The following is a 25,365-nucleotide window of genomic DNA, read 5'->3' as shown; positions in this document are numbered from 1 at the left end:
ATATAAGTATTATACTGGAATAATATAACTATTTTATTGGAAAAATTGGTACGTTGATTTATTCTGTTGGAACAATATAAGTATTATGTTGAAACAAATGGTACACTGATTTGGAACAATTTCGTACACTGTCAGAACAATGTAAGTTGGATAAAAAATGTGTTCAAAAAATTATCAAAAAATTCTAAAACATGAAAAACATCATTTTAAGAAACTTTAATTCTTTGCTCAAAGCGAGATTCCTTACAGTTTTGACCCAACAAATTGTTGAAGCATGTAAAATAGATAAAATTAAGGAAAAAGTTTTATTGGGACTAAACTGTAAGAAATCTCGCTTCGACCCAAGAATGAAAGTTTCTCAGAATAATATTTTACATTTTTTGAAATGTTTTGAAAATTTTCTGGGCTCTTTTGTTCTCGTCGGAAAACGCCCTCCCGGATTCCGCTCACCGGAATTTTTTTTCCATGACCTTCAGGGATCTCAAAATGGTGGTCTAATTTAGACGAGTCTAATAGTATAAAAATTTTCGAAAAACGAGGTTAGGAATGTCGGAAAAATATATTTTAAAGAAAAGAAATAAAACAATTTTCTCTATCATCTCTTTTCTTTTATTTACAAATTTGCCACTGCCCATTTCAATTATCATCAAAACTACGTAGTTTTGTTATGTCACATAATAAGCTCCTTGCCACACCTAGACCCCTTGTCGCACTGGATCTCACCCCTATATATATGTGTATAGAAAATGTTAGAATAAAAGTTTAACTACAATAGTATATATTCAATGATTGCGATTGAAATGAGAAAAATAATTATCGTGATCATGTGAAATATAGACACTGGGTACTTGTTACAATAACGTATCAAGACACTGAATATTTGTTATGATTGGATGTTTAGGTACCGGTTGGTTTAGCAAGTATCGTTGTTTTTTCTCTTCATTGATTGAATTAGACTTAATAACTTGTTTATAGAGGAAAAAAATAAACATATACAAAATTTCGTTTTCTTACTGCATTTTCTCGAATTCTCGATGGCATTTAGAAAGAGACATGATGGATTTATTTTATTTTATTTATTAAGTGAAATAATGAAATCGTAAATATATGTAAGAGGTAATTTACAGAGTGGATTGAGCAACAAACTTAACTAGTAATGCTATTATTGAGTTAACAATATATTTGGAATGGTAGCTAGTGAAATACATAATATAGAATATTGTTGCCTAACAATAATTAACTTTGTGTTCAATACAACAAATATGAAATTTTTAATTGAAAATCCTAGAAAGATTTGAAGTTGTCATAACATGGGTAGTGAAGTAATTCCAACAGAACAGAAGATTATATATCAAACACTAATCCATTAGGTGATAAATTGTCTAAATTAAGATGCATTAAGGCTTTTTCAAATTTGGTTTCAACTTACTAACAATCCAATTTAATCCTTGTTAATTCAACATAATTTTATTTAGTGGAAAAAAATTCTATTAAATTTGCTGTCAATAATACCTAACTCATGCAACAGTTTATACCTTTTGCTACCAAAATCTGATTTGATCTCCAGATATTCTAATTTATATCTGTTATTTTCATCCCCTATATATATAATTTTATTTCCTGAAATTCATACAACAAATTCTACTTTCTTTTTTCTTCTTCTTCTTCATTCTTGACGATAATTTCAAATGGAAGAAGAAGCATCATCAAGCATGATTTCTACTTCATTTGATAGACGTTATCATCCTCTTCAAGCAAACAAACGTTCAAGAAATGATAATTTAGGAAAATTTAAAGGTGTGGTGCCCCAACAAAACAAGCATTGGGGAGCACAAATTTACACAAATCACCAAAGGATTTGGTTAGGGACATTCAAGTCTGAAAAAGAAGCAGCAATGGCATATGATAGTGCAGCTATCAAGTTTCGGAGCGGGGATTCACACCGAAATTTCCCATGGACAGAAAGGAATATTCAAGAGCCTAATTTTCAAACCCAGTATTCCACACAAGGAATATTGAACATGATTAGAGATGGATCCTATCAACCAAAATTCACCGAGTTTCTTAGAACACAAGGGACATGTAGTATTAACAATGGGGAACTTTCATGTATGCAACTATTTCAAAAGGAGCTAACACCAAGTGATGTAGGTAAGTTGAATAGGCTTGTTATACCTAAGAAATTTGCAGTTAAGTATTTTCCATATATGAATGGGTCAGAAGATGAAGAAGATATAGAACTTGTGTTTTATGATGGAGCAATCAAGTGTTGGAAATTTAGGTATTGCTATTGGAAAAGTAGCCAAAGCTTTGTATTTACAAGAGGGTGGAATAGGTTTGTGAAGGAGAAGAATTTAAAAGAAAAAGACATTGTCACTTTTTATGCATGTGTCTCTCCGGTACAACAAACTCAACATTTTTCATTAATTGATGTAACATATAGTAATGGGAAAACTTGTGTTAATGTTGATGGGATTAATCAAATTCAGGAGATGCAAAAAGAATTGGAATTGAAGTTGGGGCAAAGTATTAGAACCAATAACTTACAAGAAGAAGAAGATGATGATGATATTGAGGGTCAATTTAAGGAATCTAAAAGATTCAAAGGATTGGAATCAAAAACCAAGGATAAAGAAAAGGGATTGAGGCTTTTTGGAGTGCAAATTAATTAATTTAAGAGTTGTTCCAATCATGTAAAATTAATTATAATTCCAAGTTGAATAAAATCTAGATGTACATTTTGGAATTATTTTTATTTAACAAGAAATTATTACTAATTTTTTTCTATAAAGTTGTGCGCAATGCACTTACATTAAACAAATGAAGATTACATTAAAGAGAAAGAAAAAACCTCCAACCCACCCCACCCATGTGATTCGAACCCATGACCTCAACAGTCACAGGTAAGCTCTCAACCAACAGGCTAAGAGTTTCACCACAAGAAATTATTACTAATTTATTTGCTTGATACATTTGATAGGATTTTTTATTCTTCCAATGCTTAGCTAGGTACATAATTAAAATATGGCAATAACATCATATGTCTGATGCACTATACCGTGTATGGACTTGATAACTTTACGCCTCAACTAATAAACTATTAAAATTAATTAATTACATAATATATAGTTAATTGTTTAGAGAAAAAATTTAAACCCTAATATATATATATATATATATACTTCATACTCTATAAAATAAACTCTAAACTTTAAAATACAAACTACGGACCCTAAAATAGATAACATGATATTAAATTATTAATTAATATAATATACTCATGTAATCCCAAATAGTAAGGTGGACCAAGAATTTTATTGTCTTTAAGTTAGCTATGATTTATAATCGATGGTAACTTCCCATATTGTATGGGAGACAGGGGCAAAGCTATCCCATGGCTCGAGAGAATCAGAGTTCTTTGATCATCGGCTCCACTTTTGAGTATAGGTTATGTCAGCTACTAGCAGCCCTCCATGATATTGTAGTTTATATTGATGCATTCATAATTTTATTTCAATATTTTTAAATGGTTAAGTTAATTTAGATTCATGCTTTAATTTAAGACATCATCACTACAAGAAAAACAATAATTAGCAACAGAAAAGTTGGTTGCTAAATCAGTCTCTAATACAAGTTTGCAACCTAATTTGTGTTTTTAGTAACCAAAATGAATTGGTTGGTAATTAATAGGTTGCTAAATCTTTGAAACCAAGTCTAGCTTTATGGTAGCAATGTTTGCAATCAACAAATTGGTTGTTAAGTTTATGGCAAAGTTACAAACCGAGTTTTTGCAACCACAATTTGGTTTCAAAATCCAATTTCAAAGTTATGTATCAAATGTTGTTAGAGACTAGCTTTTGGTCGCAACGAATCTGGTTGCAAAATTCACTGGCAGTTTTTCCGAATTTTCCGATGGAACTGGAAAGCTGGCTCCATCAACAAACATTATACTGTCATATTACTGATGATCTTTTTCCGTCGGTAAATTTCTGGATAGTTGATGTAATATATTTTGTTCTGTAAATTATTATTATTATTACTACTATTACTAAACTAAAATATTATATAACCATTCCAGAAATTCTATAATAAAACAAATAATATAAATTAATTTGACAAACTGTCTATTTATAAGTAATAATTAAAGTTACACATAAACTAAACTAAAGTTAAAGCTAAACTAGTTGATATCCTTTTCGTGAGTTTGTTTAACAACTTAAGTTAAAGCTAAAGTAAACTAAAGTTACACATAAACTAAACTAAAGTTAAAGCTACACTACCAAACAAACTCATCACACTATTGATATCCTTTTAAGTTTAGAAAACTGAAAATCACAAGCTTCTCACAAAAAAAATCAAATGGATTGCATTTGTTGTTATCAAATTCAAATATAAATTTGATAAGTTTCACGAGCTTAGCATTACAGAATTTGTTATTGACCCTTGCAAACCCTTCCCTTCGTAACTCCTTCAAACCCTCCATCCAATTAAACCATTTATGGAATCAATTATCAGAACTCAAACAAGCACCGAGCCTATTAAACCAACACACATTAAACAAAGAAAAACTTTAGAAAGTATTTTTCAATTCATTAACATTCTAATTTTACCTAAATAACTTTAGATAATATAAAAACCTGAGTAACTTCCAAAGTTGGCTTAATTTCTCAACTAGAGAACTTGTCTTGGCAATTGCTTCCACACACATGCAATCTTCCTTTAAAACTATCACTACCCATTTTAACTTGATGGAGTACTAATATATGCATATTATTTCAGGAATCAGATAATATTGAGTAAAGTAATTTCTTAGCATAGAGAGAAGTTCTCAAAGGATCACAAAGCATTAAATCCACCACATAATATTGAACATTACCTATTACAAAGTCAGAAAATTGAAAAGAAATGACATCGTTGAGGATGGTAAAGCAAACCCCTCTGTTCAACTTCACTCAACTGCTACTAAACCTAGAATGCTACAAAAACCTATAACGCTAAAATACCAGACTTTATGTTACAGATTTTTTTGGAATCTGATAAACCACATTAAACACACAAATTGGTAGTGGAAATCAAAGACATTTACTTTCTCTAGCAGACCTTTGAATGGTTTTTGTCCTGCTTTAGCAATTTACAGCGTACACTAGCAAACTCTTATCGCAGATTTCCATGTTCAAGCGGTGAAATTAGAGGAACATAGAATATTAAGCAAATGGAAGGAACAAGACTTTGAGAATGGAATGGGGAAAAAAGGGTTGTGATTTCAATGGAAAGTGAGAGTTTGAGCGTTCCTGCGTTCTGCAAATAGAGTTTAGGGGAAAGAAGTCAGGACAGATGGCAATTAATCAAACAAACGATTATTGTAATTTAACTTTTTTTTACTTAATCAATATAATTTACTGTATAATTGGCGGCAATATTACCGCCAATATTGGCCCCAATAATTGGAACTAGTAAATACACTTTCAAACCAATCCAATTGCAATTTCTCCAACATACATAACTTTGAAACCATGTATTAGTTTCAAATATATTTCACAAATTTAATCCTCATCTTTACAACCAATGACATTGCTTTGTAACGAAACAAGTTGCAATAAACGGATGTTAACATGGTTTCAAATATTGGTTGCTAATTACCGTTTACTTGTCGTGAAATTTCATAAAGATATTTTTATTTATAACTATTTATTTTTTGAATTTTATTTTTTAAATAATTATGTTACCATTGTTAATTACTTTCAATTGAATTTATCTTCTTAACTACCCTTTTGAACTTGTTTTTTTTTCAAAATCAATTTTTTTTCTTCTAAAACTAAAAAAAAATTAATTGATAAATTAAAATTGAATTTATGAAATCATACAAAATTTATAAATAAAAATAAAAAAAGAATAAAACATTAAGAAATTAGCATTGAATTTGTAATTTTTTTAAAATATTTTTACTGCTTTTAAGCTAGACCATTTTAATTGTTTATCCTAAAGCACACCGAAACGATGAAGCTTAGCGTGCGGAAGGCAAAAAAAAATAATGCACACTACTAATGGACTGGATTTTAGGAAATGACCCTGAACTCCATTAATTTTTCTTCGTCACTGCCTACCATACTAAAATCGCCGAGCAACTATAAATTCCTGGCTCTTGATGCACTACAAAAAAAAAACCGCTTTTAAAGAAGGAAGTTATTCTCACTAAAAGCCGAAATATCCTCACTAAAGTGTTAGTGAGAATGATTACTCTCATGGCTCCCTTCATTACTGCGGTCACTTACTAAAAGTAGTAACGAGAATAAAGTGTTATTCTTGTTATAAACTTACAATGATAATAATTTTATCCATATTAAAATATATTTTAATGATAAAAAAATATTCTCATTAAAGTATTTATAATGATTTAAAATCTTCTCATTATAATATTTATAATGATAAAAACCATCTCATTAAAATGTTTTAAATGATTAAAAATATTCTCATTAAAATACTTCAAGTTTTTATAATGATATTTCCCCTCAATAATGATATTATTTGAACTAAAATTATAAATAACAAAATAAATAAAATTTTGGATTAAAGAGAGATGTGATAGCATTTGTTCAGGGAGTTTGGCTATCTTTACAGAGAGAACCTCGATCAATATTCATATTCCTACATTCTTTAGCTATGATACAAATAGCATCACCACTATGTAAAAAAAAAAAACAATCTACCAGATGAAGAGCCTGGAAGAACTTACAATAGGACTGGTCATGTTCTGTAAATAGGACTTGTCATGTTTTATTACAGAACTTGTCCTGATTTTTTATATAACCAACTAAAGCTCATCCTAGAAACAAGGAAATGAAGAATATGCTTTCAACAATTTTGCCTTACAACAGAAATTTGCCGGATTTGATATTAGGATACTTTACACATGAAGGCAGGAAGCATTTAACACACCTCGAGCACCTCATCTTGATCCCAAGCAACTCCAGGACCATTATACATGTTTCGTATTAGTAGTCTATACGCTTTATCAGGATAAAAACAAACTCTGCTAGAGCTCTGGAAAAACCGACAGACTCCAGTCTTCAAATGAAAAGGACAGTGTGTTTTATCCTGCCATATTTACATATGAAATATTAGCAATGATTATAATTATAAAACTGACAAGAGCTTATGTTAGGACATAAAATCTACGAACCAACAACACCAATCAAGGCTATTGAAAAAAGTACACCAACAAAAAAGCATATCTGTTCAGTACCAAAATAGGTACTTGTTGAACAACATTCTCAAAAAGGTCTTCAAAGAATTTTGCTAAACACAAAGATGTATACAATGAATCTAAATTTCATAAACCACTTTAGAGAACACAATATTGCAAGTTAGCAAAAGCACCGTACAAAAACTCAGGACTAGAAAAGTTCAAATCTTTAATTATATAAGTTATCTTTGCATTAAAATGTGCATCAGAGAAATCTTTGCATTATGAAAGTTTGACAAAACATTTCGAAATGCAATTAGGTGAGTTTCTACTTCACTCTTCTTTTCGAGCATTAGATGTGGCATACCTCAGTAGTTTAATTATGTGGGTAAGGAGGATCAATACAATCAGCATCATAGTGCCAATGTATTATACAATTCTGTGTGCAGCAATCCTTTCATGCAAACCTAATACCTGTGATACACAGAAAGAGGAGCATTAGAAAGCTAAAAAATATGATCCATGAATCTTATCGGAAATAGTTGTGTTCACAGAGAGAGACCAACCATGAAACCAACAGACCTCTAAAAAACTAACAAAGCATGTAATGAGAAAGTAGTATTCAAATGCCTCAGTTATATGAAAAAAAAATCCAATAATCGCATTATCTGCAACCTATTATTTCAAATGTATCATCCACTGATATGGTAGATTGTCCCTGCAAAATAAAAGAAGAAAAAACAAACACAGAAACTCAGCTTGGTATTTTACCAAACAGTAAAAATGAATCAGACAACTTATACTAGAAATTTAAGGATGTCTAACAGGTTGACATATAAGATACGAGTTGTTCATTAGATCAAGAAAATGAATTACAAGATATGAGTTGTTCCTCGGTTGAATTACATGGATATTACATGGTATCGCACACTAGTCTATAAGCTCAAAGCACATATATATAAGATTGAATTTCAGGTTCAAGGCATATAAAGTATATTCAAACATCTTCACATAGAGCACCCGGTTTCTTCCAAAAATTAGTAAATTATGACAGACTTATCATTTTTCATTTTTATCTTTAAGCGCATAGAGAAAATTGTAATAAGAGCCAAAGAATCAAAGGTAGGTAAAGACAACTTTACCCAAAGTTTCTTAATTTGGACAATCACAGTTTGCTTTTTTTATTCAGCCATCTTTCGGTATCAACAAGATATGCAAAGTTATAGAAAACAGCAACATGACTAGCTCATAATCTGTATAGTATCAAAAACAATGAGAAATCAGACAATCAATATACTCACAATGCCAACAAAGAGAGTGAGGATTAGAAGAAAATAGAGAAGGGAAATAATATGGAGTGTAATGGTCGGAAGAAGCGAGGAATTAAGGAGGGGGTTTCGACGGCGCATATGGATATGCGGTAAGCTCCACAAGTAGGAGAGATGGCGTCTGTTTGTGTAACTGTGCCACTCTGCAAACAAATCAAACCTTATAAACTCATGAGCATCCTTTTGTCTTCCATAACTGAGATTACTAAAATTTATGCTTTTTCATATTCAATTAAATAACATGATTAATAGTTAAGTTTATAAGTAGGGACATAAACTTCATTGGAGTGTGGATAAACAGAAACTTCATTTGAGTGTGGATGTCAACTTTCTATAACAAGTATGAAGGAATAAATGCATCATCAATTAATAAATACATATCCAAAAACAAATTCAGCAACATTAACTAGTGGAAAAAAGGTCATTTGCATCGGCCATTTAGGGCTATTTGGCCGATGCAAAATCCCTCGATGCAAATGTGTTTGCATCAGCCCTTTAAAAGGGTCGATGCAAATGCAGTCCCATTTGCATCGGCCATTTAAAAGGGCCGATGCAAATGCATTATCATTTGTGTCGGCCCTTTTAAATGGCACTGCATTTGCATCAGCCCTTTTGTGACAAATTTTTATAAATAGTAAAATATTTAAAAAATTGGATTGAATGGAGCTCTATACAAATAATAATCATTAACTTACATAATTTTATTAAAGTTCTTAATCATTTTCATATAAAAATAATAAATGATTACATCAATGGACAAAAGAATCAATTAGCTATTATATTAGCAAAGTAGAGAGAGTTGGAACTAATACATTGAGCCAGTTCTACAAGGTGATGCTTGTTTGAGGAGTCCCAAAGTGAACTTGTTCCTTTCTGAAGCAAAAGGTCTCTAGGTGGTTTAGATTTGCAACCTATAAATAACTTCCCGAATCCATTGAGAAAAAGTTCATGGGAGCATTTTCACTCTCTATTCTTTCTTCTATCTTCCTATCTATCTCTTCTGCTTTTATCGACAAGTTTGCCTGAAGCCTATTTATTTAATAAACACAATTACACAAATATATATAAATACCATAAAATTACCACTTAACTAATCACTCATGTCCTATATATTAATAATTAAGCTGGAGGATTAGCCTACCATAACCCATCCCCATGTATCAGCAAAAGATGGCATATGAGCACTGTATGCCACCACATTGAACATAGTTATATACTTCAATTAAAATAGTTATAGAAATACTGACCTGAACATAGTTATATACTTCAATTATTAACACCTACCATAACATAGTTAGCCTACCATAACATAGTTGTATGCCACCACATTTTCCCATCAATCATTAACACCTGAACATAGTTATATACTTCAATTAAAATCATATCTTATGCATTTCAAAAAAATAAATAAAGAAAGAAAAATATAGATATAGAAATACTGACCTTGCCAAAATTCTTGGTATCCAACAGAGCAATGTCTTGACACTATTTAGTGCCTTTATGCAGCACACTGCCTCAACTCAAACATAATTATTCTTAATTTTAATTTGATTTCAAATCAAGTTATAGAAACTATAAATTAACAATATTAAACAATCATATAATTAAATTAAAGGTACTCAACTTTTGTTTAAACCATGAAAAATTATACTACTATAAAGCATGAGTAGCCATGTATAAACTGGGTCTATAAACATACATGTAGATCCTATAAGAGGCCCTTATTGCCAAATAAAAATCATGATTCTCAATGCATCACGGTGATACTTATTTTTAGCTCAAGCTGTAGCATCAAACATATCCATAGTTTCGAATTCCATTCAAGAACCAGTCCTTTGGTAATAACTCATCATCTTCAACTTGTATTTACAATGTTGTCAGGTGAGACAAGTTCTTCAATTCTACAAGACTAGCAGCATTCTCTGCAATTAAACATATATGAAATCATAAACATTTTCCTATCACCAATTATGAACTGTAAAACCAAAAGAAAGTTGCAATAGTTTAATAGACAAATGAAACATGATACAAATGCACATCAGTAAATAGAGAATCACAATTAAAAACTACGAATCATCATGATCAGAACACTTAATTCTATGGTGCAATTGAAGAAATTAAATTAATAATAGCAATTGGTTGAGTATTTGGAGAAGAGATATGATTCTTCCATGACTTAGCTACTACTAAACCAAACCGACTTACCAACTTTTGTCGGTTCCAAGGCACCGCTGCTGCTAGTTCCACTACTGGCTTGATCTTCGTCCATATCTGTGCTTTCTTTTTTCTATTTGTTTCTCGGTAAAATATTTTTCTCTTTCGGTCCAGTAGCTGTAGGTTCTTCCGATTTGTTCTTCTTTCAGATGAGATCGTAGGTTCTTTCCAGTTTTTTCCATTCAGACACGGGTGAGAACAGTCATCGTTGCACCTTCTTGAAGGAAGACGAGATCGTAGGGCCGGAAGTTTGACCGGAGCTCCCAAAGTTCATCATCGATCGGAAGGAAGGAAGGAGAAGATGAGAAGGTCGGCTGCAAAGCAGAAAGAGTAACCCTAAAACCCAAATTTGTGCTTAAACTTTTCATATTCATAAATTGACCCTAATTAATTACGGAATACCCCCTTTTGTTTTATTAATTTTTAAAAATTATACTATCACTATTTGCATCAGTCTCTTATAAAGGACCGATGCAAATAATTCAATTGATATTTGCATCGGCCCTTTCAAAAGGGCCGATGCAAATAACTTATTATTTGCATCGGCCTTTTTGAAAGGGTCGATGCAAATAATTTATTATTTGCATCGGTCTTTTTCAAAGTGCCGATGCAAATAATTTAATTGATATTTCCATCGGCCTTTTAAAAGGACTGATGCAAATAATATAGTTATTTGCATCGGTCCTTGTTAAGGGGCCGATGCAAATACTAAATATCATGACATTTGCGTCGGCCTTAAATAAAGGGCTGATGCAAATGGACCTTTTGCATCGCACTTTATAACGGCCGATGTAAATAGGTCGATGCAAATGGCCATTTTTGTACTACCATACCAAGAACAAGGTACTAGAACTGAACCTCCATATGTATATTGCTCTTCTCCACTACTAGAAAATACCTGTTTATTAAAGGATTTTTCTGACGGAAAAAAAAAATCCGTCAGTTTGTCTAACGGTATTTGTTGACGGAAACGATTCCGTCAACAGATCTGACGGAATTATCATTCCGTCAGAATATTTTGGCGGGAAGATTCCCGCCACTTTACTGACGGAGTTGGGTGATGGATTATTTCCGTCAAATACATTTTGAGAGAATTTATTGACGGAATTCCGTCAAAATTTTGAACCATTAATATCTTAGAAAATTAGTGTATTTCACATTTTTAAACCGAAAATTATAAATATTTCTTTTTCTTCGCTTATCGATAAATTTACAAAAATAGTATATGTAGTTATATATATATCTTTATATTTAATATCTTATCTTAATGCTTCAGAGTCTATTTGATTAGAGAAGTCATGAATTCGAATCATATAGATGGGAATTTATGTCAAAATTCTATTTTCAATCAAATAATATTTAATATATAAAAAATGAAGCTCAAAGAAAATAACAAAAAAACAGTATTTTTTTTGTTTTGTTTTTTTTGAAATAAAAGTAACTATTATTAAGAATCAATGTTTAACAAATCGACAAGAAAAGAAGGTGGACAATCTCACTCTCTACGAACACTCGGAACAGACAGCCTTAGCAAGAGCATGAGCTACCATGTTCGCTGGACGTTTTACAAAAGAGATAAAGCAAGCAACTAAATCTCTTAAAAAAACTTTACATTCTGCAATTACCTCCGACCTATAGGAAAAATCGGACTCAGAAGACAAAAGAGCCTGGACAACCACCAAGCAGTCCGACTGAACACAAACCGAATGTAAATTTCTCTCTTTAACACTACGCCAAAACCCTCTTCAGACGACGGTTAAAAACCGTCGTCCCGCGAGATATAAATTTGTCATGGGGCTCACTGCCGTCTATTGAACCTTCAGACGACGGTCAGGTTCTGTCATGTTTCGTCATCACACATGACATTAGCCTATTTTCTTACTGTCATCTTACCCTTGTTACGATGCAGCTTATTTATTACTGTCGTCACCTTTAATGTCATCACATGACATTATAACAATTAAAACCGTCAAGTTAGCGTGTGGGAAATTGGCATATTTAATTTGAGATGACAGTTCGTATAATAATTTCTGCCGTTATAGCATGTTTAGATGGCACAGGTCTTAATCAATCATGTCAAAGGATTTTTTTTCATATGACAGAAACATTTATTTTAATGTCTTTTTATTGCTGTTTAGATGACATTTTTTAAAATTAAAATGTCACTTTATGCCTTCTTCTTCGTTTGAATTTCTGATTTTTATACCTAAATACAGAAACATTCTAAAATATGAAGATTAAATTCGGTATATCAATGGTTTTAATTTTATTGGAGACCAATACTCATAATATGTTTACATTTGTGTCTAATGTCAATTCATATCTTGAATAACCAATACATTTCTGAATTAAAACACAAAAAAATAACCAATTTTCCATAAGTCAATCCATATCTTGGAGTAATAATTAGGCCTATAATCCCAAAGGTCTTGGTATCTGCAAAAGCCAAGCAAGTCATTAATATTACACACATCCCTAAACTCAGTAGTAATTACGTGACCCTTCCCCTTTCACTTACCACAATCATATCACTATAAATATATTCATCGTAATTCAGAATCATACCTTCAACAACCAGAAAACTTACCAACAATGGATCCCCTTGTTGAAACTCCAGGAGACATAATTGCTGACTTGGATAAGTTGTACATGGAGAACCCAGAGTGACTTCTGGCCATCAATGGTACGTATGTCAATCCATAGTTGTTCTGTAACCCTTCCTGGTTTCTTCTGTGTATTTCTAATGATTCTTCTTGGATGATAATGTACAGTTCCTCTCAATGGTAACTTCTTCACATGGTCGATCATGATGAAAGGCCCCCAATACACCCCATATGAAAGGGGTGTATTTGAAATCAGAATCATCTACCCTTCAGATTTCCCAAACATACCTGCAAGAGTAATATTAACTCAGATCAGTAAGATATAATCACCTACATGAAACATACATTAATAAATCTCTCCTCTTATTCTCAGTTTTGCTTCCGGAATAGGATATATCATCCTAACGTGGCTCCTCAGGGATTGATTCAACTTCCCTGTATCCTTAATAACCATCGCTTTTCCACTGCCACGGTATAATGCAACCATTTATCTATTTCATTTGATAAACATACAACATCATATTTTTGTTCTAATTATTCTATGCATTTTGTAGTGTCTGTGGCACCTATATGATCTACTTCTACAGCCCTACAGTGAGGAGCCATATCCTGGGCAAGAAGCAGTTGCTGAGCAATACCGCAGCAACATGGAAGAGTATGAGGGGATCGCCCAGATATGGACTGAGGAGTATGCAAAGTGGATATGAGGGTGTCCAAATCTCCTAAACTATCTTGGCTAAGAGAAAGAAGAATCGGAAGACTATGTGAGCTCCAAATGTGGTTCTCATTCCAATTCCAAATTTCCTTTCTATAGTCAAAATAGTTAAGAAGCTTTGGACCTTTAATTCCCCCCCCCCCCCTTTTGTAATATATAACGTAGAGCTTTGTGCTCCTAAACTGACCCTTTTATAATGCTCCTTCCACTTGTACTCGTTGTACTCTGAACTTGGTAATGAGGGTTATGATGTTGTCACCACAAGGGACTCTGTTTGTGCTGAATATGAAGGGTGTTCAAATCTCCTAAGCTGTCTTGGCTAAGTGAAAGGAGAATTGAAAGGCAATGTGATATCCAAATGTGGTTCTCATTCCAATTCCAAATTTCCTTTCACTAGTCAAAACAGCTAAGGAACTTTGGACTGTCAATTACAACCGAAAGGCAACACTCATCCCCCCTTTTGTAATATAACGTAGAGCTTTGCTATTCAGTTTGTATGTATGTGCAAGTAGACTAAACTGACCCTTTTACAATGCTCCTTCCACTTGGGTTGTACTCGTGGTACTCTAAACTTGGTAATGAGGTTTATGATGATGTCAAAACAAGGGAATCTGTTTGTGCTAAATGCATCATAAACCTATCACCATGTTTAATGTTGTTGTTATGATATCAAACTGAGTGGAAAGGAACATAGTAAGAGTATGGCCAATGCACATACATAACCCTTTATGTAGAGCTTGTTATTCAGTTCGTATGTATATGTATATTCTATCTAATCAAAATATATCTTATCATTTGCAAGCCATATCAGTACATGCAATTAGCCTAAATTTACCCTTTAATACATGCTTCATACATGCTTCATAAACGAATTGCATTCAGAATCCTTACTTATCATCATAGGTCATGTTTAAATAAAAATGAGCCAGTTGAGTTCATAACATTTTCAGCTTTAAGAGTATGCCTAACATGCTATAACAAGTAGACAACTTATTCGTGCATGTCTATTCCTTACTTATTCAAGACAACTTATTCCTTACTTATCTCATAGGTCATGTTCAAATAAAAATGAGTATGGTGATATCTTATCATTTGCAAGCCATATCAGTACATGCAATTAGCCTAAATTTACCCTTTAATACATGCTTCATACTTGGTACTCAGGAAAGGATAAGGGTAGAAATGGAGTAGGTATTCTTATTGATAGGGAGTATATTGATGAGGTAGTAGCGGTGTCTAGGAAGAGCGATAGAATTATGAGTGTTAAACTAGTGATAGGGGATGAGGTTGTGAATGTCATTAGTGCATATGCGCCACAAATAGGATTAGATGTGTCTATAAGACAAGCTTTTTGGGATGACTTAGAGGAAGTGGTGCAACAGGTTCCTAGGGATGAAAAAATGGTACTAGGGGGTGATCTCAATGGACACGTGGGTTCTAGGCGAGATGGGTTTGAGAGTGTTCATGGAGGGTATGGTTTTGGAGATAAGAATGAAGCAGGAAATGATATTTTGGAATTCGCATCAGCCTATGACTTGAGTATCATGAACACATGGTTTATGAAGAGAACATCCCACTTAGTGACTTATCGGAGTGGCGGTAATGCGAGCCAAATTGACTTCTTCTTAGTAAGGAGTGCTTGGAGAAAGAGTTATATTGATTGTAAGGTGATCCCTGGTGAGAGTACGACAACCCAACATAGAGTAGTGGTACTAGATTTTCGAAGTAGGAAATGTATAAGAAAACAAACACCTCAAGTAGAGACTAAGATTAAGTGGTGGAAATTGCAAGGGGAGAATCAACAAAAATTTGTGGATGAGATGACCAAAAAAGATATTTGGACTTGCAATATGGATTCAGATATAGATTCGATATGGAATAAGATGGAGCATAGTATAAGGGAAGTAGCGAAGGAAGTTCTAGGGGAATCTAAAGGTAGCATGCCACCGGGTAAGGACACATCTTGGTGGACAGAAGAAGTACGACAAGAAGTAAAGAGTAAGAGAGAATCCTATAAACTATTGGGGAAATGTAGGAGTGATGAGAACTACGAAAAATACAAAGAGGCTAAAAGGGAAGTAAAGAAGGTCATACGAGATGCTAGAGCAAAGGTGAATCAGGATCTGTATACAAGATTGGATACGAAAGAAGGGGAAAGAGACATATATAGAATTGCTCGGATGAGAGATAGGAAGACGCGAGATCTCGAAAAAGTTAAATGTGTGAAGGATGTGGACCAGAAAGTCCTAGTTGGAGATAAGGATATCAAGGAACGATGGAGGTCCTATTTTGATGACTTATTTAATGGAGATCGCCAACAAGATGTTGGAGATATAAGTATCCATCACGATATGATAAATCATGAATGCCTGCGGAGAATTCAAAAGGGTGAAGTCAAAATGGCATTAAGTAAGATGAAGTTGAAGAAAGCAGTAGGACCTGATGGCATCCCTATTGAGATTTGGAGATGTTTGGGAGAAAGAGGAATCGAATGGTTGACGACGTTCTTCAACAAAATTTGGAGAAACAATAAGATGCCATCAGAATGGAGGAAAAGTACCTTAATCCCTTTGTATAAGAACAAAGGCGATGTCCAAGATTGTGCCAACTATCGGGGAATCAAATTAATGAGTCACACTATGAAACTTTGGGAGCGAGTGATTGAACAAAGGCTAAGAAGGACGGTGAAGATCTCGGAAAACCAGTTTGGCTTTATGCCGGGAAGATCAACTATGGAAGCCATCCATCTAATGAGACAATTAATGGAGCACTATCGAAATAAGAAGAAAGACTTGCATATGGTTTTCATTGACTTGGAGAAAGCATATGATAAAGTACCAAGGGAAGTACTTTGGTGGGCCTTGATAAGGAAAGGCATTTCGCGGAAATATATTGACATCATAAAGGACATGTATGAGGGAGTATGCACGAGTGTACGTACTAGTGTTGGGAAGACTGAAGAGTTTCCTATTACGATTGGAGTGCATCAAGGTTTCGCACTAAGCCCATTTCTTTTTGCCATCGTTATGGATGAACTAACAAGTTCACTTCAAGATGGTATACCATGGTGCATGCTGTTTGCAGATGATATTGTGTTGGTTGATGAGACGAAAGAAGGAGTGGAGATGAAGTTGGAACTATGGAGGCAAACTCTAGAATCTAGAGGCTTTAAGTTGAGTCGAAGTAAGACAGAATATTTGGAGTGTAAGTTTAGCGGCCGTAGGAGTAGGGAGGCAGGGACAATCACCCTAGATGGGAGAGTTGTTCAGGCCTCGGATTGCTTCCGGTATTTAGGATCTATTATCCAAACGGATGGAGAAGTAGATGGAGATGTTGCTCATAGGATTAAAGCTGGTTGGTCGAAGTGGAAGAGTGCTACGGGTTTCCTTTGTGATCCCGGCATGCCTAATAGATTGAAGGGAAAATTCTACCGGACGGCAATTAGACCAGCATTGTTATATGGTACGGAGTGTTGGGCAGTGAAACACTGCCACATCCATAAGATGTCGGTGGCGGAGATGCGTATGTTGAGATGGATGTGTGGTCACACGAGAAAGGACCGGGTGCGTAATGAAATAATTAGGACAAAAGTAGGTGTCACATCTATTGAGAATAAAATGAGAGAAAACCGACTAAGGTGGTTTGGCCATGTGAGACGTAGAGCGCTTGATGCGCCGGTTAGGAGAACCGAAGAGTGGCAAAGGGATGTAGTGGTGAGGGGTAGGGGAAGACCTAAGAAAACTTGGAGGAGGGTGGTCGAGAGTGATATGAGTTTATTGGGAATTGAGGAAAATATGGTAGTGGATAGGACGGAGTGGAGGGAGCGAATCTGTGTCGCTGACACGACTTGATTTTCACGGTTTTATATGATGGTTCATGTTAGCCGACCCCGAATCATTTCGGGACTAAGGCTTTGTTGTTGTTTTTGTTGTTGAATACATGCTTCATACATGCTCAATGACCCTTTTACAATGTTCCTCTAATACTTGATGCATGATTAATAAGCTACATGCCCAAATGAACAATCGTACACATACTCATACAGAACCTCAAACATAAACATCAACAGAAAATCAAACATAAACATGTTTCATACACATACACATACTCAATCACTTCTAGCAATATAACTCATAGGTGTAAGAGTAGTGCCAATCTCAATGAACATTCAAAGCTTTAGAGTATGCCTAATCAGCCACATGCTCAATGACCCTTTTACAATGTTCCTCTAATACTTGATGCATGATTAATAAGCTATATGACCAAATGAACAATCGTACACATACTCATACAGAACCTCAAACATAAACATCAACAAAACATCATACATAAACATGTTTCATACACATACACATACTCAATCACTTCTAGCAGTATAACTCATAGGTGTAAGAGTAGTGTCAATCACAATGAACATTCAAAGCTTTAGAGTATGCCTAATCAGCCACATGCTCAATGACCCTTTTACAATGTTCCTCTAATACTTGATGCATGATTAATAAGCTACATACCCAAATGAACAATCGTACACATACTCATACATAACCTCAAACATAAACATCAACAGAACATCATACATAAACATGTTTCATACACATACACATACTCAATCACTTCTAGCAGTATAACTCATAGGTGTAAGAGTAGTGTCAATCACAATGAACATTGAAAGCTTTAGAGTATGCCTAATCAGCCACATGCTTAATGATCATTCATATATAAACTCTATGAGTTCTAGCTTCCTAAACAGTTATATCTAACCAATCAGTTCATACCAATCATTTCATCATCACCCACAACATCATACATATATGTAATCGTTCAGTTCAAACCCACATAACAATATATATACTAAATCAGGCTAGTTTCCTAAATCAATGAGTTCTAAGTTCCAAAACAGTACATCAAACATACAAAATCACTTCTAAAGGCATGAACAATTAGTTCAAACCAACATAACATTAATATATATTCAGTAAGTTAAAGAAATCTTCCCATATGCTAAAGGCATGAACCGATTGACAATCTCTTCAGTCAGCCTTCCCATGTACTGAAGCATTCTTACTATCCCTGCAAATAGTGTTCAAATAAAAAGGAATCAGATGAGTTCATACCATCTACTGTATCAGGCACTGTCTTGCCCTAGATTAAAAAGATAAAGACCCAAGCTTTACATCAGTGAATCTAAATACAATAAAATCAGTGTAGCTAAACAAGAGATCTAAACCTTTCAACGATAGGTCTGAAAATCACAAGATCATTATACCAGCTGCTGAAATCGACATACACCAAAGTAAATCGAATGAGAAAAAGATAGAGTAAGGAACAATGATACTCTAATACAGCTAGGAACGAAGAAAATATGGCTTACCAGTACCGTGTGTCGAGCTCACCCAGTGATTGCATGTTCAAATCAACCATGGAGATTGAGAGGGATGAAGCTTGCATAACCTAAACTGAGGTTTGGGATTGAGAGAGGGTTTATATATCAGCTGAAATTTCAGTCAAATGATATAGAGCGCCTAAAATTTGGTATGGCCGCGTAAGTGAAATTTCATTTGCCGCTTTTTTGTTTTCGGCATACAATGACATTCATTTATTAGAAGTGTCATCTGTAGAGCGCATCAAATTTAACGAAAACGCGCGTTTTCTTTGGATGACAGGATTCTGTAATGGTAATGTCATCTGAGAATCGAGCGCATTTTTTATTTCGCCTTCAGATGACATACAGTTAAAATACTGTCACGAAAAATATTCAGACGACACGAAAACAAATGTCTGTCATGTATCTTGTGTCATGTGAAAGGGAAAATGGCATAGTGTAAGCCAACTTAAAGCCTCCCGGATAGCCATAATCTCGGACGTGAGAGCATCAAACAGGCCTTCAAATGCCCCGTTAACAGTAATTGTACAAACTCCTTGACAGTCGCGCAAAATAAAACCATACGACCTAAAACCATTTACACTACAGCAACCAGCCTCCACGTTAAGGCAGAAACAGTCCACCGGCGGAGCAACCCAGCTATTGCAATGATCCTGCTACTGCTGAACATTTACTCGCATAATATTTCGAACAGCAACCCATTCCGACCAGACCTGTCGAGCCGAATAAAGAACCTGAACAACAGTGCTCCAGTTATTTTCCCAAAACACCCGATTCTTATGAGCCCAAATAGACCAAGCCACAACCAGGATTTCCCCAAACACCTCCCATGAGTAGTGATTAAGTGCATCAGCCAACCAAGAAACAAAACAAGAAACACTACTCATTCTATTATCCTGAAAAAACTCACCCCAAACCAGTTGAGCAAAAGAGCAAGAAATAATAGCATGGGTAATAGATTCACCAATCACCTTACAAATCAGACATTCATCAAGTAAGGGCAAGTGACGTTCCACAAGGTTACTTATAATAGGGAGACGAATTAAAGCATCACCATGCAAAAAATTTAAGCTTTGGGGGCGCACCAAGGGACCAAAGACGCTTCCAATTAGGAAGAGGAGAGGACGAATTGGCTCGACCAAACGAACCCATCACCAAATGATAACCCGATCTAACAGTGTATTTACCACGCCTATCCGGAAACCAAAGCCATGAATCATTAATGGTAGAAAATCGTCTCGGAATGGACAAAATTAAACGACAATCTCTATCATTAAAGATAGACCTGATTAAGTTCTCATCCCAGCAACCCTGCTGATCAAACAAACTATATATGAATTCAAATTGCTGATCAGAAGAAGGTACCGAAGTTGGTCTTGGATTATCAATGTCTGGCAACCAATGATCCTCCCAGGTTCTAACATCTAAACCGCTGCCCACTTTACGTAATAAACCTTTGAAAATTAACTCTCTACCCGCTAAGATGCTCCTCCACACATATGAGGGATTATGCCCAATACTAGCCTGCAAAAAATTAGAGGATGAGAAATAACGAGCCTTTAGGATCCGATAGACAAGTGACTCAGGATTCATTAACAACCGCCAACTTTGTTTTGCCAATAATGCCAAGTTAAACTCATGAGTACTTCGGAAACCCATACCCCCCTCAATCTTGCTATAACTTTAATTCAATAAAAATACATAATAAAAATATTATATCAATTTTAATTAGATATTTGTATCTTAGTACTTTATTTTAAAAACTATTTCATATTAACATATTTTACGTTTTAGAAAAATTATATTTTCAATCAAATTGTATTAAATATATAAAAAATAAAGATTAAAGAAAATAAGCAAAACTATATTTTTTTTCTATAACTTCAATTCAACAAAAATAAATAATAAATTATTAATGAATGGAGTTTTTTTTTTTTTGTAATTTTAATATTGTAGTAGTAAACGTGTATACAGAATAAAATTGGATAGTAAACATTTTGAATTTAGAAAAGATATATATATATATAAGGCCTAATGCTTCCCCAGCCCCCTTAACTTGTCTAAATTGGTCACTTTACCCCCTTAACTCATCGAATGTCCTATTTACCCCCTTAACTCTATAAAAGTGGTATTTCTCACCCCCTCAACTTGTCCATTTATCCCTCCAACTCATAGAATGTTCTATTTACCCCCTTAACTCCATAAAAGTGGTACTTTTCACCCCTTACAATTCGTTATCGAAGCCTAAATTGATAACTTTTTTTAAACGTTAAACATGTATCTATGCTATTTTGTAAGTGGAACCTAAATTGATACTTCCCAAAATATCATAAGCCTATTTTGGTGCATTAACTTGTTTATATTAATGTTCTTGTTATTTGTATTTTTTATTCGTTCTTTCTCTTTTCAACTTTTTTGACTACTATAAATGGATAAGAAATACCATTTTTATGGAGTTAAGAGGGTAAATAGGATCATAAGTGGTGAGAAATACCACTTTTATGGAGTTAAGGGGGTAAATAGGATATTCGAGGAGTTGAGAAGGGGTAAAATGACAAATTGGGACAAGTTAAGGGGGTAAGAAATACCATTTTTGTGGAGTTAAGGGGGTAAATAGGACATTCGATGAGTTGGAGGGGTAAAATGACCAATTTGGACAAGTTAAGAGGGCTCGAGAAGCATTAAGCCTATATATAAAATAAACATTTTCTAATATAGAAATAAACCCAAAAAAATATGTATATTGCGTCAGTAAACAGGTATTTTCTAGTAGTGCTCTTTATAAATATCAAATTCATATTTAGAACCTGATTAGCAATTTTTTTCCTTTTAATCCTTCTTATTGCTTCTTTTAAACATGTATACGTGACAACAATCCACATTTGATATCACTAAAATAGAAGCATAAATAAAAAATGCAATAAGATAGACCAAAACAAAAAATAAATAAATCAGGTGAATGTCAAGAAATTGAACTATCTCATACAAATTTCTTTAATGCAGGGCATGCTTTTGGAATGTAATAAAAATTCTTTAATTAGAAGCTTAAACTTGTAGCTGAAAATTTAATTCAAGGCATGCATCAATGTAAATTTAATTTTGTAGTGGAGCCTGCAATAAACCTTCACTGACACTATAAAACTTGTGTTTTACTACCAATGGAAAGTTCAGTCGCGAGTTTACTTTTGCTAGTCTGGCGATTGCTGTTGTTTTCTCTTCTTTCTTTACCAGTTCGGTGTTTGAGATCGGTATCCTCACAGGTTCTTGTGTTTTGCATCATGCATGCCCTGTTCAACCAGTCCATTACTTGATCTTTATTCAAATAAAATATCATCAGAAAAAAGAAAAAGAAATTTATATTAAGCAAATAGGCATGATGTTGTTAAGGAAAAACATGACAAAACGGACCCTGATAGGCTGTTCGATGAACTACCAAGTATACAGCTTGATTGTGATTAAAATTTTGATAGATTGCATCATTTTTCACTGATGTGTTGACATTAAGAGTTTGAACATGTGCAAGCATTTTCTACAGAGTTTAAAGGAAGCTTTAAAATAGTTTCAAATGTCACAAAACATAATAAGCAAAAATCCATGATTTATATAACTATGCCAAATATGAGATGAGAAGAGCTTCATATAGACGGCCATAAAAGAATAAATTTGTGTGTTCGAGTGTGGGATAGAGAGAGACAAACACTGCAAGATATAGATTCTTCCTCTCATTTGATAAATTCAAATTCTTTCTTCTCAATCTATAAATTCAAATCATTACTGCTTCTATTGTGATTAGTTGGCCTCTGCCATTTACATCGTGTTAATTTTGGGTTCTCCATTTTGGGAAAAATGTTCAAACAAACTTGTTTTCTAGGCTAACATCACAACCTTTACTAGATTAATGGGTTATGTAAACGGGGCAATCTTGTTGAAGCATAACATCATATGCTTAAATTAATTTGACAGATGGGAGTAAACAATTGACACACACTAGTTAACATTAGAGAACTAGCAAATCAAAACTTTATAACATCAGCATGATATATGGCAAAGCATGATAATGATATTTCACTGTCAATAAAAAAAAGCTATGTTGGATAAGGTTATAAAGGTAGTTGAATGCATCCCTCATATAAATCATCCCAAAAAGTTTCAACACCATCACATAAATTACAAAAGAGAAGCTTTGAACACTCCTACCCTATTTAGCACTTTCTCCATCTCTCACTACGCCAAAACCCCCTTCAGATACAAGATATAAATCTGTCACAGGGCTCGCTGCCGTTTGTTTCCCCTTCAGACGATGGTTAGGTTCTGTCATATGACGGTAAGACACATAACATTATCATATCTGCGTACTGTCACATTAATCTTTGTTACGATGCAGCTTATTTATTACTACCGTCACCTTTAATGTCATCACATAACATACTAATAATTAAAACCGTCAAGTTTACGTGTGGGAAATTTGGATATTGAATTTGCGATGACAGTTCGTATAATAATTTCTACCGTCATAGCTTGTTTTAGATGGCATAGGTCTTAATCAATCATGTCAAAGGATTTATTTTCAGATGATAGATTCGTTTATTTCAATGCCTTTTTATTGTTGTTTGTATGACATTTTTTAAAACTAAAATGTCACTTTTTGCCTTCTTCTTCGTATGGATTTCTGGTTTTTACCTAAATAATTAACACACTCAAATATGAACATGAAATTCTGTATCCAATGGTTTTAATTTTATTGGATACCAATACTCATAATCTATTTACATTTAACATGAATTCCTAAATTAAAACTAAAAAAAATAACTAATACATATATGTCAAAATTCTGAAACAAAATCGATCAATTCATGTATCCATATCTTGGAGTCATTATTAGGCCTATAATTCCAAAGTCTTGATATCTGCAAAACCCAATGCAGGTCATTAATACATAGCAACATTACACATAACCCTAACCGCACTAATTAAGACATTTCCCCTTTCACGACCTTTCACTTAGCCACCACTATCATATCACTATAAATAACAAGCATATCACGATCGTTCAGTGTCCATTCAACCCAGAAAACTTACATTATACAATGGATCACCTTGCGCTTGTTCAATAACAGATAATTGCTGAGATGGAGAAACTATACATTGAGAGCCCATGGTGGCTTTTGGCCATCGATGGTATGTCAATCCATATGTTGTTCTTCAACTCTTCATGGTTTCTTCTATTTACTTGTAATGATTCTTCTTATCTTGGATGATAACAGGTCATCTGGATGATAACTTGTTCAAATGGTCGATCAAAATAAAAGGCCCACAGTACACCCCATATGAAATGGGTGTATTTGAAATCAGAATCAGCTACCCTTCGGATTTCCCAGACAGACCTCCAACAGTAATATTAACTTATCTCCTTAAGATATATGAACCTACATGACATTGTATACACATACACTAATCAATGTCTCTTCTTATTCTCAGTTTCGCTTCCGGAATAAGATTTGTCATCCTAACGTGGCTCCTCAGGGGATGATTCATCTTCCCCATCCCCTTACTCGCCCTCCCTTTCCCACTGCCACGGTTTAGATATGCCACCATTTATCTATTTCATTTGATAAACACTTAATCATGTTTGTGATCTAATTATTCTATGCATTTTGTAGTTGCTGTGGCACATATATGACCTACTACTATAGCCCACATTGAGGCGCCATTTCTTGGGCAAGAAGCAGTTGCTGAGCAATACCTCAGCAACAGGGAAGTGTATGATGTGCTCGCTTGGAGATGGACTGAGGAGTATACAATGTGGATATGAGGGTGTCCAAATCTCCTAAACTATCTTGACTAAGAGAAAGGAGAATCGAAAGACAATGTGAGCTCTAAATGTGGTTCTCATTCGAATTCCAAATTTCCTTTCTCTAGTCAAGATAGTTAAGGAGATT

The 25,365-nt window shown here is 34.0% G+C and overlaps 1 protein-coding gene and 1 long non-coding RNA gene across 6 annotated transcripts; one reads left to right on the top strand and one right to left on the bottom strand.

The window, feature by feature from the left end:
* The first annotated feature begins 1,688 nt into the window (after positions 1-1,688).
* On the top strand, positions 1,689-2,672 carry LOC136217135 (AP2/ERF and B3 domain-containing transcription factor At1g51120). Its single transcript, XM_066003718.1, has one exon. The coding sequence runs from the start codon at positions 1,689-1,691 to the stop codon at positions 2,670-2,672; it is 984 nt and encodes a 327-aa protein (XP_065859790.1).
* Positions 2,673-6,623: 3,951 nt separating this feature from the next.
* LOC136218631 (uncharacterized) lies at positions 6,624-11,057 on the bottom strand. 5 transcript variants are annotated; one of them, XR_010683868.1, is made up of 6 exons: positions 10,717-11,057; positions 9,955-10,433; positions 8,326-9,861; positions 7,859-7,901; positions 7,551-7,657; positions 6,624-7,095 (listed from the first exon to the last, which is right to left on the bottom strand). It is a non-coding gene; the product is annotated as an uncharacterized lncRNA (long non-coding RNA). The 5 variants fall into 5 exon arrangements; XR_010683869.1 differs by having other exon boundaries at positions 8,485-9,861; XR_010683867.1 differs by having other exon boundaries at positions 7,551-7,901; positions 8,326-8,654; positions 9,324-9,861.
* Positions 11,058-25,365: the final 14,308 nt, after the last annotated feature.

The sequence above is a fragment of the Euphorbia lathyris genome, chromosome 2 (genome assembly GCF_963576675.1).
Source record: "Euphorbia lathyris chromosome 2, ddEupLath1.1, whole genome shotgun sequence".
In the NCBI taxonomy this organism is placed as follows: Eukaryota; Viridiplantae; Streptophyta; class Magnoliopsida; order Malpighiales; family Euphorbiaceae; genus Euphorbia; species Euphorbia lathyris.
The sequence above is the reverse complement of the archived record's forward strand: the minus strand, read 5'-3'. Positions and strand labels throughout refer to the sequence as shown.